The sequence below is a fragment of the Fonsecaea multimorphosa genome (assembly GCF_000836435.1).
Source record: "Fonsecaea multimorphosa CBS 102226 unplaced genomic scaffold supercont1.29, whole genome shotgun sequence".
NCBI lineage: Eukaryota > Fungi > Ascomycota > Eurotiomycetes > Chaetothyriales > Herpotrichiellaceae > Fonsecaea > Fonsecaea multimorphosa.
This window is the reverse complement of record NW_015971663.1, coordinates 185,838-203,833: the sequence shown is the minus strand read 5'-3', so window position 1 is coordinate 203,833 and position 17,996 is coordinate 185,838. Positions and strand designations below refer to the sequence as shown.

At 53.0% G+C, this 17,996-nt stretch overlaps 7 protein-coding genes across 7 annotated transcripts; 3 read left to right on the top strand and 4 right to left on the bottom strand.

Moving 5' to 3' along the window:
- Window positions 1–1,108: 1,108 nt before the first annotated feature.
- On the bottom strand, window positions 1,109–3,154 carry Z520_10313 (uncharacterized protein; the record flags this gene model as incomplete). Its single annotated transcript, XM_016780806.1, has 1 exon — window positions 1,109–3,154. One exon carries the CDS (start codon window positions 3,152–3,154, stop codon window positions 1,109–1,111), a length of 2,046 nt encoding a protein of 681 aa, XP_016628099.1.
- A 433-nt stretch (window positions 3,155–3,587) lies between these two features.
- Z520_10312 (uncharacterized protein) lies at window positions 3,588–4,772 on the top strand (the record flags this gene model as incomplete). Its single annotated transcript, XM_016780805.1, has 1 exon — window positions 3,588–4,772. One exon carries the CDS (start codon window positions 3,588–3,590, stop codon window positions 4,770–4,772), a length of 1,185 nt encoding a protein of 394 aa, XP_016628098.1.
- Window positions 4,773–5,666: 894 nt separating this feature from the next.
- Window positions 5,667–9,755, top strand: Z520_10311 (uncharacterized protein; the record flags this gene model as incomplete). Its single annotated transcript, XM_016780804.1, has 1 exon — window positions 5,667–9,755. The coding sequence occupies one exon, from the start codon at window positions 5,667–5,669 to the stop codon at window positions 9,753–9,755; it is 4,089 nt and encodes a 1,362-aa protein (XP_016628097.1).
- A 931-nt stretch (window positions 9,756–10,686) lies between these two features.
- Z520_10310 (uncharacterized protein) lies at window positions 10,687–12,894 on the bottom strand (the record flags this gene model as incomplete). Its single annotated transcript, XM_016780803.1, has 2 exons — window positions 10,687–12,759; window positions 12,823–12,894. 2 exons carry the CDS (start codon window positions 12,892–12,894, stop codon window positions 10,687–10,689), a joined length of 2,145 nt encoding a protein of 714 aa, XP_016628096.1.
- Window positions 12,895–13,228: 334 nt separating this feature from the next.
- Window positions 13,229–15,250, bottom strand: Z520_10309 (uncharacterized protein; the record flags this gene model as incomplete). Its single annotated transcript, XM_016780802.1, has 1 exon — window positions 13,229–15,250. The coding sequence occupies one exon, from the start codon at window positions 15,248–15,250 to the stop codon at window positions 13,229–13,231; it is 2,022 nt and encodes a 673-aa protein (XP_016628095.1).
- A 321-nt stretch (window positions 15,251–15,571) lies between these two features.
- On the top strand, window positions 15,572–16,823 carry Z520_10308 (uncharacterized protein; the record flags this gene model as incomplete). Its single annotated transcript, XM_016780801.1, has 2 exons — window positions 15,572–16,538; window positions 16,585–16,823. 2 exons carry the CDS (start codon window positions 15,572–15,574, stop codon window positions 16,821–16,823), a joined length of 1,206 nt encoding a protein of 401 aa, XP_016628094.1.
- A 16-nt stretch (window positions 16,824–16,839) lies between these two features.
- Window positions 16,840–17,742, bottom strand: Z520_10307 (uncharacterized protein; the record flags this gene model as incomplete). The annotated part of the gene is made up of 1 exon (XM_016780800.1): window positions 16,840–17,742. One exon carries the CDS (start codon window positions 17,740–17,742, stop codon window positions 16,840–16,842), a length of 903 nt encoding a protein of 300 aa, XP_016628093.1.
- Window positions 17,743–17,996: the final 254 nt, after the last annotated feature.

Genomic DNA, 17,996 nt, shown 5'->3' with positions numbered 1-17,996 from the left:
GAAGAAGCGGCTATGGTTCACCAGGTCGAGGGGAAAGCGATACAGCGCCGGGGGTTTCCAAGGGCGATGAACTGCGATGAGCTTGTCGGAAATGGTAGAAGGGACCAATAATGGCGTAAGCCGTGGATAGAGATGGATAGAGGGCCGGGACAGCCAGACGTGCGCCACAGAGCTTGATGGGACCCAGAGTTTAGTATCAAGGCCTTGTGGTTGGTTCGACCCAGGGGCTTGAAGGGGGCGATACAAGGCCCCTTGCTGGACTCGGATGGAGATGTAGTGAGAGTTTCTGGGGGACACAAACTGCCAGCGCCACTACCTACTCGGTATCATTCAACGCCCCATGACATATTATTCTCGCAGCTTCAGCTCACGGCTGTCAATTCCGTCCCACAAGGCCAGAGGGCCACAGCGCCCTAAGGGTCTCCCGAAGCGGTATTGTTTGCCTGAGCAGATGGAGGGCGGGGTGCCGGGGGTGAGAGGGCAAGGGCTTTTTGTTTCGAGTCTGAGCGTTGGAGCGTGAGGCGTGGAGCGTGGAGCGTGGATCTTGGATTTGTGGAGGGAAGAAAATGCTCGGTTCTTTTTCCGAAGTGGCCCTTGTGAGGCCTAGCAATTTCTGTGTGTCTTTCTTTCTTTTGACTTTTCTAAGAACGTGGAAGAAAACTTGTCGGGGTTGTTGAGTTGTTGAGTTGTTGAGCAGCGATGGCCCAAGACTGTGTGAAAACAGACAGCCACTTTCGGACGAGTCGGAGCAGCGGTCACGTGTCGTCAGATGCCCGCACATGTCATGGATATACACAACCAAATACCGGTAGTAAGTACCTAGGTAGGAGGTACAGCCCCGAGTACTACTAGATACTTACCTAGGTACCTAGGTAGGTAGGTACCTCTGCTGCAGTTGGGTGGCAGTATTCAGAGCCCGCTTCTGTCGTGGTCTGATCTTAGTGACTGCTTTGAATCCATCGCCCCAGCACTGGACCACCACGCTCCCGTCGGGTAGCAGTACATGTGCCGCTCTAGCCTTGACGTACAAGTAGCTATCAAAGTCCTTGTTACCGGGTATCGCCCTAGTCTCGGACCCCCCAGTCATCTCGTCTACTGACTCGGCCCTTCATATTCCGTACACATCCTTCAATTCGTCGTCTTCGGATGCTGAATCACTGCCAAGCTCCACGCCGCTGTCCACAAACCCAGTCTCGGCGCCCTCTACACCCACATGGCTCCTTTCGCGTGGTAGCTGGTGCACCAGATATTCCACCGGGGCCCGTTGCTTTTTGCTCATCACTGCCTTCATGTGTTCCTGCACCACCGGCAGTATCTTTGCTGCTTTGGCGATCGTCTCAATCGTCCGGTGATTCAGGGCCTTGATGCTCATCGTCACTGGCTGATAATACTCTTGCTCTGCTTGCCATTTGCCGTCCATTTCGCCATTTTCCCCTGCAGGCTCGCTCCCAGCCATCATCTGCGACCCCTTGCGTTCAACCAAGAACGAGCAAAGCATCTCCAATCCTCCTGGGCGGATTTCCAACACCGCATGTTCGGGAAAGAGCCATCTATCCGGACAGGCAGCCTGGTTACCAGACGGTACGCTTGTAATTTCCATCACAATGTGCTTGATGAAGGGCTCTGGTCGAGCTGGGGGCGGCGGCGGGGGTTGAGGATGATACCCAATGTAACTTCCCATTGGACCTCCACGCCCATTTGGTGGAGGCGGATGTGGGAACGTGTGCATCACTCCTGGTAATACCCCTGGTCCGACTGGTGGACCTGCAGGAGGAGGACCAGGGGGAGCAGGGCTTGGATGCTGACGTGGCTGTGGTTGTGAAGGATCGAACGTCGATGATCGCCCAGAGGCTGCAACAGGGGACGGATTTGACGGCGGTCCTGGAGGGACAGGACTCGCGACAGGAGGTTTAGACTCGAGGGGCGACTGTGTCGAGGTTTCCACAACCGTTCGCGTTGACGGTGGCTGCTGGCTTGGTGGCCGTGATTCGCTTTTCGCAACCCGTTCTGCTTCCTGTCGGCGGATCACCTCGTTGAATTCGTCGATATGAGCTTGGAACTCTTTTAACTGCTCAGGTGATGCCCTTGAAGTTGCCACAATTTTCATCAACTCCTTCAACTGAGGATCAGACGCCGCTCGTGCGGCCAACATTTGGATGACTGGATCTGTTGTGCTTCCCCTCGGGCCTGGAGGTGGGTTGGGCCTCGACTCCGGACGCGGCGTCTGAGGCTGTTCATGTGAGGGCTGCATCGGAGGACTCTTGGAAGGAAACGTAGCAGGACTGGGTCCTGAATCTTTTTCGGATTTGATCTGGTTCGGAGGAGGTCCGATTTGAGCGGGGGAAGGAGCTGTTGAGGGGGGCGCATCTCTAATAGGTGCCGGAGGGTGGGAAGCCCGGGGTGTAGCTGATGCCGACGGTGATGGTATTGCAGATGGAGGCGGTTGCAACGGTTGAGCAAGATGGTACGGGCCAGCAGGCGGATAAACAGTGTATGCGGGAGGAGGTGGCGGCGGAGCAGCCATGTGCTTCACGCTATGTTGATTTGCATGGCGTTGGTACGATGAAGGAGCTGTTGGATCGCGAACCGTGTAGAAAATTACATCAAAGGTATGGGGCTCGATTGTCAAAGTCGCAGCACCCAGCCTTTGCATTGATTTTGCATCAGGGTTGTTGGGAGGAGCCTCGATAACACCCTTTCTCTTGACGGGTTTGACCCAGTACTTTTCGAAGATGCCATGATATAGCCACTGCATACGAGAGCGGTGTAGAGATGCGGCAAGGATCGCACTCTCGGCAATGGACTGATATTCCTGCACAGACAGGTCGGAAGGTTGTTTCTGTTTGGTCGTGGGTAGCGGCTGGTTGGCAACAATCCGGGTGGGCAAGACATCTTCGCCAACAGATATCGACGGGGAAGAGCGCGAGAGCGAGATTGGAGTTTGAACTCTGACCACACTGACCCGTTTCTTGTAAGGGCGCTTCTGGCGAGGTTCTGAGGAGACAGCGGAGGTTTGCTTGCGCGCAGCGGGAGTGGATGTGGATGTGGACGCAGGTACAGCAGGTTGCGCGGGTGAGGACGCTCTTCGTTTCGATGCAGGATCTCGTCTGTCGCGGGCAGGTAGAACCCTTTTCTGAGGAGTCACCTCGGCCATGATCGAGTTGGGGACAACCTCCCACCGTGTGTGTGAAGAGGTGAGCGCAGTAGTTGTTGTCAATTTCGCCGCAATGCAGGCTTCAAGTGAATCTATGGAAGGTTGGCCGGATCATCGTCACACCGTGCCGCAGGCTTAGGCGCAGCCTCGGCGACCACAGTGAGGGACAGCGAGACAGTATCTCGTATTCAAGGTTACTAGGACGAGGGACTGTGTGTCTAGCAACCATTCTCTGTCGTCAGTTGATCACACCAAGTTCCAATAACTCTCACTTAGCTAGCTACTTGTGCATATCCAAGCCTTACAGGTGATATTCCGCCTTTCTCCGCGACCGACCTTCCACCATGGATCTGTGAAATTGACCCGTCTTATCAAGACTGTCTTTGTTCTCACGGACAGCCAACAGCAGCTAAAATCTGAGCTTGGTGTCGTGATGGCTTTCGACAACCTCTTCCGCAAAGCCTTCTGGGCCCTGGCTGGATGTGGATTGATCTATGCGCTGGCCATTGGTGCTTTGACCTTGCCGGTTGTCCAGCGCAATGCCACCTATGTCCACAATATCAATCCTACGTATTTCCAAGATCTGAACAATACTGAGCAGTTTGGCTTCCTCCAGCATCAAATCCAACCATTTACCGTCAATACTCCGGACAATGTGACTCTGTTTGCGTGGCACATCCTGCCGACACATCTTTACTACAAGCACGAGAAAGCCTTGACTGAGCAAACAGATTTTGGCCTGAAGCCTTTTGATGTTGCTTCCAAAAGCGTTGGCCTTCAACTGCTTCTCAATGATCCCACAGCTACCGTCGTGGTAGCCTTCCATGGAAATGCTGCACACCTCGCCTCCAACTACCGCCCTTCGGCATACCAGCAGATACTGGGTGTGTCGACGCCGGAAAAACCTGTCCACGTTATAGCTTTCGACTACCGCGGATTCGGCCTGAGCACTGGCAGTCCCACCGAGCAGGGCGTGATTCAGGATGCAGTATCGGTACTGTCTACTTTAACCGGGGAGTCCGACGACGGCCAAACTCGACGCAACGCAGGGCACCAGTATGTGGACCCAGCGCGTGTGGTCTTGGTGGGACAGTCCATGGGCACGTTTATTTCGACTGCCTTCTATTACGAGTGGGTGGTAAAACTCGGCAGAGCACCGTTCAAGGGCTTGATTTTGATCGCCAGCTTCACCTCATTGCCCAACTTACTCGAGTCCTACTCATTCAAGGGCCTCACCCCTCCAGTTTTGTCCCCGTTGATGGCATATCCTCGACTGCAAGAATGGTTGCGCTCCAAGATTCAAGACAAATGGGACGCGAGCTCCAGGTTAGTGGAGCTCGTAAAGACGCCAGAAGTTCAACTTCATCTTACTATGCTACACGCTCGCAATGACTACGAAATTCCGTGGCAAGAGGGACGGGCCAACTGGGACTGCATGTTGGAGGCTGCCACCAACGGCAAGATCGATTTTGATCGCAACCTTGACCGAGAGGAATGGAGGAGCATAGATGGCAGAAAGCATCTGCGTTGGGAAAGAATCCGACATGGAGGGCATAATAGAATTCAGACGAGTGAACAGGTACGACTGGCGATACTGCGACTGTTGGGAGGCGACTAGACGAGATCCTTGTAGAGGAGTAGGTGGCGGTGCTGACAGGGGTTAAGCAGGCAGAGGGAGCTGAGGTGCCCTGGAGATCATCTTCTCCACCATGGTCAGATGCACCAGATGCAGGATTTGGATGACGCGAGATCCAGAAAGACTCTCTTTTCTTTTTAGGTGGCATTGAATGTGGCAGCCTAGTTGTGTTGTATAGGGGTGTCTGTGGTGTGGCCATATAGAGATCTTTGGTGTTACATAGATACCTGCCTACCAGGTAAGTAGAGACATTGTCCTTTTCATTGCAGTCAATAACGAGGAGGTACAAATTAGCCAACTGGCGCCAGCACTTTAGCTTCAATTGCTTCGTAGGCAGTGGACTCCCATTAAATGCTTTCTTCCCATTGCCTGCAAACAGCAGCCCAAGAGCCCTCCGCGCACCCGTCCGCCCTCAGCCGATACCCACCACGCCACCTCCCAGTAACCACTGACCATTGACCAGTGACCAGTCACCACTGCCGTAGTGGCTTGGATCATGGCATCACCGCTGGCTGAGACTATCGACTGAGTTTTGAGGATGAATTTCTACTTCCAGTTAATTGATTCTTGAGACCTTACTACTCAGAGGTAGTTCTGGCCCAGTGACCGACCACCACCACCACCACCATCAAGAATCTTTTGCCGACGCGGCGATCCGTCATTGCAGCCGCACTGAAAGCAACTCGCACTCCTTCCTCTGCGGTTCCAGCACTCACACTTCGGGCACCAAGACTCCCTATACCTCTACTCTGCCTGAGCCATTGCCGCCTCGTTGTTTGGATCCTATTGCAGCTGCAATGATCCCGTTGACCCTTGCGCGCAGGAAGCTGCGATAGTCCCTCCAGTGCACCTGCGCTCTATGGGCAGGTGAACTGAATGTCGACTTCCACACCTCCAAATGGCCGAGCTGCCAGCGACGATGTCGGAGGACCTGAACACCCGGATCTCAATCACCTCTCGCTGCCTACCTTTCACTCTGTCCGCGAAGCGTCCAACGAGCGAGAGGGTCGAGGTCCAAGGACCGAGTCGACTGCTTCAGGTTCTACCAGTCGTCGGAGTAGAAGTCGCAACCCCGACCCTCAACCTTCCCGATTGCTAGAGCGTCTTTCTTTTGGCGGCAGCAATGTTCAAAGCGACGAGGACTCCAAGAGCAAAGAGAAGGACAAGGAGAAGGACAAGGACAAGGAAAAGGGAAAAGAAAACGACGCTCCCCGGCACAATGTCTCTCGACGTTCTGGTGGTTTCCTTCTCGAGCCCGTGTCAAACTCCAAACGACGATCTCGCGCGTCGCCCGCTCCTCCTGCTCGAAAAGATTCTGAAGGCTTGCGGGACAGCGCCGACTCCGAATTAACGCTGGTAAAGAGAAGGCACAAAACTAATGGCCACTCCAGCTCGTCCTTCAAAAGTTCTCCATTGGCGAGCGAGGTCAAACGAGATCCCGTCGTCCATAACTATGCTGGCTCGGATCAGCTTGTCCCTGGCACTGACGTTCGACGGTCTCTATCTTCATCGCACAATGGCTCTCAGTCTACGGGCATTCCTGCATCGGCCTCGCGTGATATCGAAGCGCAAAGAACACCTGTTGCCAAGGTCGGCTTTGATAATGATCCTGCACAGATCGTCAATATGGCTTTGAGTCTAAGTGAAGGTCGAAGGCGTCTCGCTTCGGGCAGGAGATATGTCTCGACCGAACAGGGTGACCGTCGTGTTGTTTCTGCGGCGTCAACCATAAATCCAAGCAATACCGTCCGGAGACGAAGCATCGCACCCTTTCTAGCAACGAATCGTCAGTCATCGCAGAGTGGATCTCCCAAGCGGAAACCTTCAACCAAACATGGGGACTCGAACGGGCCAACGACTTCGCCATCTGTTGACGTATCTGTTACCGAAGTCGCCCCTAATCTCGACGTCGATCCTGATTTCGTGGACCAGCTCTCGCCGGCCACCGCCGCCCGAGTTGAAAAAGCAAAAGTGTATTTTGAACTCGCGCACGAGCATCGACGCCTTCTCCAACATCTACCTCCAATACGAAAACCAGGTGCTCACGTTCGACTTTCTGAGCCGGAAGCAATGCAAAAGGCATACAATCCTTTGCAATATGTCCGAAATCGCAAGCTCCGCATCTGGGAAAAGACGGCGATCAATAGCGAGGCTGAGGGATGGCACGATGTCCAGAAGGTCAGAATCTGGGTTGACGCCGTTGTGTCAAGCCACCCAGAGACTCAGCATGATTCTTTGGAGTGTGTCCGGCTACCTCCACTGGACCTACGAAGTGCGGAAACTGATCGTGAAGATACCGACGATTCGCCAGACGAGCCAAAGAGTACAGTGCTCCCTCGTGTACCAGACCAACTTCATCCCAAGCCCATTCGCCCACGCTCTGACTGGGTCACTCATCCAGCCGATTTGATAGCCGATGCATATTGGTTGGAGCAAGGTTTGAACAAGACCAAAATCCAAGACCGAGACAACAATTTAATCTATCCGCAACATACTCATTTCACCTTCTCGGGTTGGCGCAACCAAGCACCCGTCGATATTCCAAATAGATTGCAGCAATCGTCTCCACCTCCAGAGTCTCCTGATGATTCATTCCAAGAAACACCTTCATCAGCTCTGCCCGAGCTGCCCACTTTTAAATCAGCTCATCATGCACAAAAGACTGGACATCATGGCCGCCGCAGAGATATGATCAGAGACTCTATCCATGGCAAGAGTGGCAGCAGCTCCAGGGAACGCTCTCGGATACGCAAGAAGCTGTTTCATGACAGTAGCGATTCAGACTATTCGGCCTCGATGTCTTCGGATGATGCAGGGACTGAACGCGGTCGTAAACGACTTCGGCGGAAGAGGCTCGAAATTTCTGTCAACAATGGTCTGGAGAAACGTGGAAGTCACTCCCAGTCGAAGCAGTCGTCCCACGCATTTGCGCACGGTCACGGTGACTCTAGTCAAGGTTCCTCTGCCCCAACGTCGAAAAGAGCGTCAGTTGATCATACTGGGCTTAATAAACTCTTCCGAGTGGACAGTTTCAAGAAATCTTCACCCCTAACTCGATCACGGAATAGACAAGATGCCTCTGGGCCTCGATCCGTGCAGGTTCCCGTCCGGTCGAGCCTCGAGCACGAACGCCAACCTCGCCCGTCTGAAGAATACGATACTACCACCGCCCCTAATTCGCCTAATGGTGTTGAATGGCCGAGTATTGCCATCAACCTTTCCCCGCCTCCAAGTAGACCAAGTTCGCCATCTAAAAAACCCATATCTACCATCTTACATCCCTTTCACCGCAAATCCCACAAGACTCAGGGCCAGACCAGCACAACTGACTTTGCGCATGTTCCACCAGTGCAATCGGTCCACGAGCATGAAATGGAAAAACAGCTTGACAGACCGGATTCTCGTGGCCAAAGCCCCATGAGCAGGACTCTCAGCCCGCTGACCAAAAATCAGACAAACTCGACAGAGCCAGACGACATGACTCCGCAATCCTCCATTGATCACAGATACAGTACGGCGAGCAAGGTCAGCACGCGGTCAACTACGAATGCCGGAAGTGACCATTCGAGGATTCGCGCTATATTTAAAGGAGGCCGCATTGCAGAAATAGTCGGAAATGAGGTTTCTCGAGTTGGAGACTTTATCTGGAAACGTGACCTCCCGATCATATACAAACACAGAGGCTCGGCTTCTGACGGCAGTATTCGATCTTACGACGGGTCGGATTCAGAGAGAGAGCAGCAGCAGCATCGTCCCCACCATCACCCTCATCATCAACAACCAGAACAACAGCAACAACAAAACGGGACGATTCTTAAAACACCTCCGCACCCTGTACGCTCAAGATCATCCACCATCTCAAGTACTAAAAGCGACCACGTCTCACCTGATGTCACAAAGACAAGTAATTCAGGAAATGACCGGCCTAGATACAACAATCCTAACCTGCCCAGCTTCACCTCTCCTTTCCAAAAAGACCGTGAACGTCAAGAGAAAAAGCAGGGGTTTCTAGCCCCGGAAGACGCGGCTATACGGAGTGATTCTACAGACCACATCTCTCGGCTCGCTGCCCAGCGTCGCTCGGTCTCACATTCGCCGCGACTTGCTGCGCTACCTAAGCTTGATACTGGGGCACCCAATACACCGACTGAGGTGAGTCGGCAGAAGAGCTATGGCTTTGGCGCAGCTTTGGACCTCAGCAGATCGCGAGATGCGTCCGATCAACTGAACTCTGTCATTGGTCCGGTGACTGGGCTGAGCGGCCTCATCCCTAACAGATCTATCGGCGACCTTTCGAAGATGGGCGGATCGGAGCTGGGTCAAGAAGATGGCGAACCTGCAGACGTGACATGGCGTGACATTGAACGGGCTAACGTCCTCCTCTACACTTCAACTGTCAAAGCTCGAGAGATTGCCCGTCGGGCAGAAGACTCCAGTGAAGAACTGCCACCATTTCTTTTCGATACCCTCACCCCGGAGAACAAGGCCCTACATGCTGTGAAACCTTTACGTGTCAAGAAACGGGAACGACACGTTGTTGCAGCACAGAACATCATGAAGACGCTGCAAGGTCACTCCTCGATTTTCAATAAGAAATTACATTCATTCACCACGTCGCTCATACCTGCTCTGCACAGCCAACTACAGATCCTCGAAGATCAAGTGGAAAACACCATGACTCCGCAGGTACGAATAACAGCTGATTCAGCTGGCGAATTGAGCATGAAACTTTCCACTACCAGTACGCTTGCCGTCAAAGAACTCAACGACTCCATCGAGGTCGCTTTTCGCAGGAAGCGGAGGGGACCGATCAGGTTGTTCCGCAAGCTCTGGTTTGCAGGCATTGAATGGACCGTTGTCGGGCTACTTTGGCTGATCTGGGCTGTTGTTTCCGTGGTCAGATTTGCTTTGGGAATGGGCAGGTGCGTGATTAAGGGAACGAGATGGTTGCTTTGGATTGATTGATCAGCCGGTCTCTTCCAAACCAGCCACACCGAAACGTGCAGGCAATCCGCCCTTTGAGTGAGCATGTGAGTTTGCTGTTGATCAACCGACGAGACGTCCGAGATGCGGGACGCAAGGAGCTCTGTCCGGGTCTTGTCGTTGGATAATGCTTCTATTTGGTTGAAACTAGCGAGGCGTTCCGGGACTGATTGCAATGTGTTTGTCCTGGTCGTGACGTTGACGGATCTATCACGGCCTGTGGGCTCATACGCTGGGAGCGACATGACTCATGAACACCATATTAGTTAGTTGTTGGACACTGGGGACATTTTTTCTTTTCTGGCTCTCACACACGCTACAGCATTCTTTTATTTTGCATAGCTTTTATAATCAACGGAATTGACGGAGGCTAAAAAGCGTTATATTATTTTTGAGCGTTTCATTTGGGGTACGTACTTGCTACTTCGTGCTGAGACATTATAAGAGAGGCTGTTCACATCGTCTAACTATACCCTCAGTAATATCCGTTTCATTCACGCGCTGAATCAACACCCATTCTGTGAAGAGGAGAGGACGGGAGGAAAGAAGCATCCATGCACGAACGAGGATAACAAGAACGACACTACGGACAGCCAGGCACAGTCCGAGAAGGCAGTCCCGCGGTAGGTACACTGCTCGATGCGATGATTATCCGTCGAGGAGGACGAGTACCTCCTTTGGAAAGGGAAACCCTCTAGCAGACGACGAGATGGCGGATGGATATGTAAGGTACTCGGTACAGTTAAGGGGCCATTGGTTGCATGTTGTTGTGGCTGCGAAATACAATATGTATACACGAACCCGCCTCCTCCTCCTACTCACTGGAAATTCTTTTCGTGCCGTTCCATCCCCTTACCCGACCCAGCCCATCCTGGTGTCTGTCATCCTTGCAGGGACGTCGATCAATCAACAATCATCCAACCCTCAAGCACTGCAGACGGGCTTCCGTCTCGATGACATCCAGCGCCTGTCTCACCTCCAGCACCTTCCTCACATCTCCCAACCAATCCCTGCTCAAGACCTTGGCCCACCCCTGAAGAGAGTTCATCTCCCGTGCCGCGCCGTCGAGGTCTCCTTCTTCCAACATCGTCTCCGTTCGGGTGAGGATGCTCTCCACATCGTCGCCGGTGGGTTGTCCGTGCTTCTTGAAGAGCACGTTCGAGAGGACTAATGATGCGGCGTGCGATGCGATCCCCGCGTTCTCCGGGAGGAGGGATGCCTTCCTTACTTCGTGCGCGACGCGTCGGAACCTGTCGATCAATTGCGGCTGGGAGGGTATGCCCTTCTGGTATGAGGCAGGGTTGATGGACGCAATGGCCGCATCGACGATAGGATCACCGTCGGCGCAGAGTTTGAGAGCGGCCAATTCCCGGACAAACGCGCGAGGTTTCGCATCCGAGGCTGCGCTTGCATCAAGCGCTGACCGGACGGCGTCCACAGCCACCTGCAACTTCTGGGTCGCAAGGTTGGAATCGATCACGCCGTTCCAGTTCGATGTGAGTTCCGTCAAATTGTCGACGTTGGTGCTGAGATCAGAAAGCTTGCTTAATCTTCCTTCTCGCTCGGACTCCACCAGGTCTTTGATTTGTGCAACAAAGTCACGCTTCAGCTGGATTGCTTGCTCGGCGAGTTCGTTCTTGAGTCTCTGCTCCGCGAGCTCGGTGCTCCGTTGAACCTCGGTCTTCACCTTCTCCTCATATAGCTGACCGAGGCGGGCTCGCTCGGTCTCGAATTCTTCGCGATAGCGCGCATCATCCTCTGCCTGGGCCGTCTCGATCCTCTTCAGGAGTTGTTTGGCTCCCTCGTCGAACTCTCTATGTGCTTGTGCAATTCTCTCCTCAGCCGCCTTGCGTTCTGCTTCACGCAGCGTGGTAATCTTGCTGGCGACCTGCTCGAGTGATTCCTTAGCCTTGGTCATGGGGGCCGAGTACTTGTTGGCGGCATCAGCGGAATCAGAGTTGACAACAGTAATAAGGTCATTGACGATTTTGACCAGTTCTTGTACCACGGGTTCTTCGGCGTTGGGCACTGTGAGCGGGGAGATATGTGTGACTGGTGGGATAGCTGGTGGTCGTGAATCAGTCGTCGCTGAGCTGGAAGATGCTGCCGGACTTGTCTCAGGGGATGACTTTGCAGAAGTATCTTGCGCAGCCGGCGGTGGAGACGCAGACTCCGTTGGTTTCCCCTCCTGTTTTGCTGCCGCGCTCTTCTTTGCGGAGTCAACCGACACACTTCTCTCCTTTGGTGTTGCGCCATGAGGATCCTGTTTGGCGTCGGTAGCATCCTTCGACGTCACCGTTTGGTTTGCATCCAAAGCACTCATGTGCTTGCCCTTTTGCGTGACATCGCTTCCCTTTTGTTCCGGTTCATCGACGGCTCGCCACGAGAGTCCAGATTTCTGAGGGATCGTGGTGACCTTGGCGTCCTCCATCCTTGCGTCGGGTCGAGGAGTCCTTGTGACATTGTGCTTTGCATGCGGAAATCTCTTCTGGAAAGACCTCTCCTCAAAGTATAGGACTGCGTCCTCTCCAAAGGGGATGTATTCAGTGAAAAAATCGTGGAAATTGTCATTCCTCAACGCATAGAAGACAGCTCCTCCGTACGAGATGGCACCCAAAGCAAGCAGGTAGAGTAGCAGGCGAAATCGGGAGAACCTTCTCCGAGGCGTCGGTGGTTTCTGGGAAGGCGGTGGTGGAGGAGGGGGCTCTGCTGGACTGACGGAGGATTGAGTCGTAGGAGGAGCTGTCTGGGTCTTTGGCGGGCTCGGGGGCGCAAGCGGGACGTTCTGAGGAGGAATGGTGGAGTTTGAAGAAGGCGAAGACGGTGTCGCAGAGGTTGGGGTGGGTGTTGGAGGAGCTGGACTCCCAGGCCCTCCGGGCCCTAGGGGAACTTCTGTCTTGACCGGAACGGCACCAGATTGACTGCCCGGCAAAAAGGCTGGATCCGAGCTCAAGATCGAGTCTTTCCTCTCTGCAAATGCCCTCCTCTGTAAATTGATGTCAGTCGTGCGAGCTCTCACAATTGCCCTCGAAAGAACTTCCAGACGTACCTGAGACAAAGCAGCTTGGGCAAGTAATTGCCGGCGCACAGAGGCGCCAACAGGCCTTGCTAACCGCAGCATTCTAGACTGCGCCGCCCTGTCCGGGCGCTGTTCAAAACGAGGGTAGAATACAAAGTTGGTGGTTGTGAAGTTTTATTGTGAAGCTCCAATTGATCTCCGAAGCTCGGGTGCCGCCGCTTTTATGGAGATGCTCCTTGGCACGTGACCTACTGGGATCCGGGGCCCCTTGATTGCAGCCTCGTGTGCTTGTATATGATGCTGACGGACAGACCAGACGAGGGCTCTCATTAATGCCTCTACTCCTATTTTCTTGGGTCTTGTAGTCTAGAACCATAACGCCGCGCTAATGAGGACAATAGTCAGGTGTTATGCGGGCATTGTCAGGCCTGCAGCCTCATCTTTTCCCAGCCTTTTCGAGCTTCCTCCGCTTCCTTCGCAATTTCTCGGCCTCCTCATCCCGTTTGCTGTTGGAGTATTGCATCTTCTCGTACAGCTTGCGCTTCTTGTTACTCATCATCATCTTTTGACGTTCAATCTCCTCCTCTTTTCGAGATCGTTCCGTCTGCCGGGCTTTGAGGGCCTTGACCTTTTGATCTGCTCCATTCGAACTCGACTTGACAGGTCGCCCGGCTGCTTCTGCTTCAAGTTCTTTCTGGTGTTGAGCGTCCTCGTCTAGTTCAGACTCCTCTGAGACAGCATCGTCGAAGCCGCCAAAAGTGTCTGCCTCATCTTCATCTTGCTCTTCTGATTCGTCATCTGAGGGCGCTACATCCATGCCATGTGCATCTATTTCATCGTCTTCGTCATTATCGTCGTCCTCTCCGTCTGTTTCTTGTTCCTGGACAGTATGTTGTGTCGTCTCTTCTTGTACTTCCTCATCTTCACTCTCCACAATAGCGGCTGCGTCAGCCTCGCCTTCGAGCTCCTGCTCTTCTAACGTCGCCCTTGGATCATATTGGCCGCTAACAGGCTTGACCCATGGGCTCAAGTGAGGAGGGAGCGTCTCTCCGGGGGCATATAGATCAGTCCGCAGTAACTTGCCCTCGTTTACACAATCCCAAATCCATTGTGGTTGGATATAGATTCTGCCAGGCATGATATACCCCGGTTTGACGGCCTGCAGGCTCTGATCTTTCGGACCTTCTTGGCCCTGCATCGAGGGAAGTGGTTGCGACGGGGCAGGCCTATCCACAATTTGATGTGTGATCCTGGGGTCTTTTTCATCATGAGTAAATGCACCTTCGCCTAGTACAGCATCCCATCCCACTCGTTTGCAGCCAAACGCTCTCAGTAAGAACTCGATGGAGTGGCGAGGGGCTTCCCGGGAAATGAAAAATGTGAAATCCGCGAACAAGTGCGCTGCTTCATCGCCGGTCAGGTCAGGCTGCGGTAGGATATCACCTTCTGGTGCAGCGGGAGTAAAAGTGTCAATGGCGTCAGTGTGCGCTTGCTCCTCGGCTGGCTCATCCTGCTTGACATCTTCTTGAGCCGGAGTTTCTTGGGCAATCTTGTCTATTTGGGCCTGGATCGCCTCTGTGTTCCCATTTTGTGCATGACCATTGGTCAAAGTTTTCTGCTCATCTTGTTGGTCAACTCCTCCACCAATCCCACGGCCCTCTAGGGTGAACGCAGCTAGCTCTGCTCCTCGCTCGTCGGACACCACGTCGAATTTGGGTGGGTAGACGAGGCCGATGGAAGTGTAAAGCCTGTAGTTGACGAAGCCCAGAAGTGTGCAGTAGAATTCCACAAAGGTGCCCATAATCCTGTAATCCACATCTTGTGTCACCCGCTGCACAAATTTGTACGGCACCAACCACATTATGTCCTGACCCTGGATTGTTGCTTGGTAGTAGATGCCCTTTATGGACAAGAAGGACTTCCGTAAGGAATTGGTGGCGATCAAGTAATGTTCAAACTCGTGGCAGAGGCGTTGACAGCGCGAAATGACTTTGGCAGGTACTTCGGTGGTCGACGGTAGGTTTGCGAACAGAGACAGCAAAGACAGCGCATCGTCGAGGTCTCGTAGGGCATCAACAAATGTGGGGTACCGTTCTCGCACGATATGATCCAATTTTATTTTGGGCATGCCATGCTTCTCCAGCCGAACAGCATCTTGCACTTCATTGCGACCTAGCGACCTGGCAATTTTCTTCTCAAGGGCCTTTTGTTCACGAAACTTGGCTAGTAAGGGTTCGTGGAGGAGGTATTGAATGTCTTTGGTGTAGTAGAAGGTAGTCGAGTGAGTGGCGGATTTGCTTGCTTTCTTGATATTTCGAGGTTCGCGAGGGTAGATGCCCTTGAAAATGCAGAGCCGTCGAAAATCGGGGAGGGATATCTGCAGTTTGCGCACAGCTTGAGTTCGAGTGATATAGTTCTTCGCTTGGCCGGACTGGCCCTTCTTCTTTTGTTTGGCCATCTTGAAGTCCTGCGAGAAGGGAAAAGAGTGTCGGCGCAGGTGCAGGTGCTGGGGCAGAGCGCAGATATTGAGAGACTTGAAGGCGCACAAGGAAAAAAGTTCGAAGATTGTGGAGAGAGAAAGAGACACGGTTCCGGGGTTTTGCCGAGATCCACATCCACGCTACGGCCACTTTGTACCTTTCAAGTTCGCTTGCTTCGCTTCAGCCTCGACCTCCTTTTTCCCACCCATTCACCCATGTTTTGACAGCCCAAACAAGCTGATGCGCCAACAAGCCAAAAGGTCAATGTGGTCGACGAGAGAGTGCCACTTATAACCACAATGGCAATATCGCTGGACCGCAAGACGGCCGCGATATATGCCGGCGCGATTGTGCTGCGTCTTGTCGTTTTTGTCGCCTTTCCCGATATCCCCGATCTTCTGACCACGAGAGTGGAAATATCGACGCCGATTTCGAGCTTCCAGAGACTTCAGGAAGGCCTCTTTCTCTATCAACATGGATTGTCACCTTACGACGGCGGCGTCTTTCACCAGGCACCGCTGTTACTGGTCATCTTCGAGATACTACCGCCCACGCTGGTCTTCGTTGGGCTAGATGTCCTGAATGCAGCGTCCTTACAAGTCATCGCGGATGGACTACGCATCCCCACCTCTCGCTTTCACCAATTGGATGGATCTCTAATTGCCGCCGCCTATCTCTTCAACCCCTTTACCATCTTGTCGTGCCTTGGGAGAAGCACCAGCATCTTTACCACTGCCGCCATCATCCAAGCTGTCTTGAACGCTCAGTCGGGAAATGCAATCCGTGCCATGTTTGCGCTTGCGATGGGGACCTATCTGTCAATGTATCCGGCTTTACTTCTTCCACCCACCCTGCTCATGATCTATAAGAGCAATCGGTCCACGTCTCTCGTTGCTCCGATCCTTTCCTATGCCACCGGACTCGCTGCCCTCCTAGCCACAACGCCCATTTTGACCAGCGGGTTCTGGGACTTCCTGGCCTCGTGCTATGGTGTCCAGATAACGGTTCCTGATTTGACACCGAATGTTGGTCTGTGGTGGTACTTCTTCATCGAGATATTCGATTCCTTCCGGGATTTTTTCGTTGGTGTCTTCTGGTTGCACTTGGTGGGATATGTAGGAGGCATGACTCTTCGCCTTCAGAACCAACCACTTTTTGTCATCACCAGTCTGCTGGGCTTGTTTGCGATCTTCAAGCCATACCCGAGCATCGCGGATGTCTCGCTGTACCTTGGATTTCTGCCAATGTATCAACACGTGCTTCCATGTGAGTGTGTCTCGACAAATCCGTCGTACTCTACTGACCATTGCAGTAACCCGATACACCTTCATAGCAGCATCGGTGCTGCTTTATTCGACCCTATTGGGACCTGCATTCCACCATCTGTGGATCTATGCCGGCTCGGGGAATGCCAACTTTTTCTATGCCATCACACTGGTTTGGAGTTTGGGATTGACCATTCTTGTTGGTGATACCTTATTTGCTGTCATGCGCGATGAGTGGGAGATGGAGAGACCCGAGATGAAGGGCAAAAGCGTGCGCCAGATATGAAAAGCTCTCTGTGGGATTATCGTTTCACTTGCTTCGAGAGAATGATATAACTTGGTTCTTTGACAGTGCCGTTTCTCAACTTGCGTGGACCAGGAGAAAAATCGTCTTCTTCGTAACCCAGCTGAGTATACCAGGTAACAGCTCGACGATTTGCCCGGAAGACAGTCAACATGATTTTGGTGATGCCGACATTCTGGCCAATGACCTCGACAATCTTGATGAGTTCTTTACCCAACCCCTTGCCCCGCCATTCAGGAGTAAAATGAATCTCGTAGATATAGAGGACCTCGTAACCATCCTCGTAGGTGATCATGAAAGAGACGAAGCCGGCAAGCCGAGAGACACCATGAAGCAGAATGATATATTTCATGTCTGGCGACTTCATCTCGTTCCTCTTCTTGGAGGGTGACCACTTGATCTCCGAGTTCTGGTAGTCCTGAGCACTGGTCTCCTCGATCAACTGCAGGCACGCATCCAACCATCGACCAGGCACATTTGCAGCGTCCACCTGCAGTCTTGACCACTCCATTTCGGGGTGACTTTTCCCCAATTCGGTCAACGAATCTTGTGGTGCATACTTTGCGAAAAAGTCCGTAGCTGACAGAGCGTTCACTGTTTCGACCAGTTTGCCCTCCGCAATTGCCCGACGTTGCGACTTGTTTATCGATCTCTGCGGCTCCTTTTGTTGGGGTTCTGCCATATTGGGCCTGGCCCGTGGCGCTGGTTTGTAAATAACTTTGGCTGGCACACTGGGAGTAGGTGGTGCTTCAGACACAAGCTCCTGGGTGGCTCCGAAGAAATATCGTAGCGGCCGTGGGCTGTTTGCTGCGCCGTAGATGATGCCGAGGCGGTGCGGGCAGAGAATTGGGGGAATCATTGATAGATATGGCGCTGTGTCTCTGTGCTCCGCCGTAGCCATATGACATCACGCAGATGTCCGCAATCCACCCAAGCCATTGCACGCATTTTCGATTCGTCGAGCTTCAATTCGGAATGAAGTAATTGTGATATACAGATTCGAGCCAGTCAAACATCCTCAAACTCCTGCCTGAAGTGGACACCCTTCTTAAGATTCTTGATGCGACTGCGCTCACCCTATTGGTCATGACTTAATTGAGGAGGTCAAGGACCATCGCACGAACGAATACTACGCAAACTCTCCTCCTCCCTCGT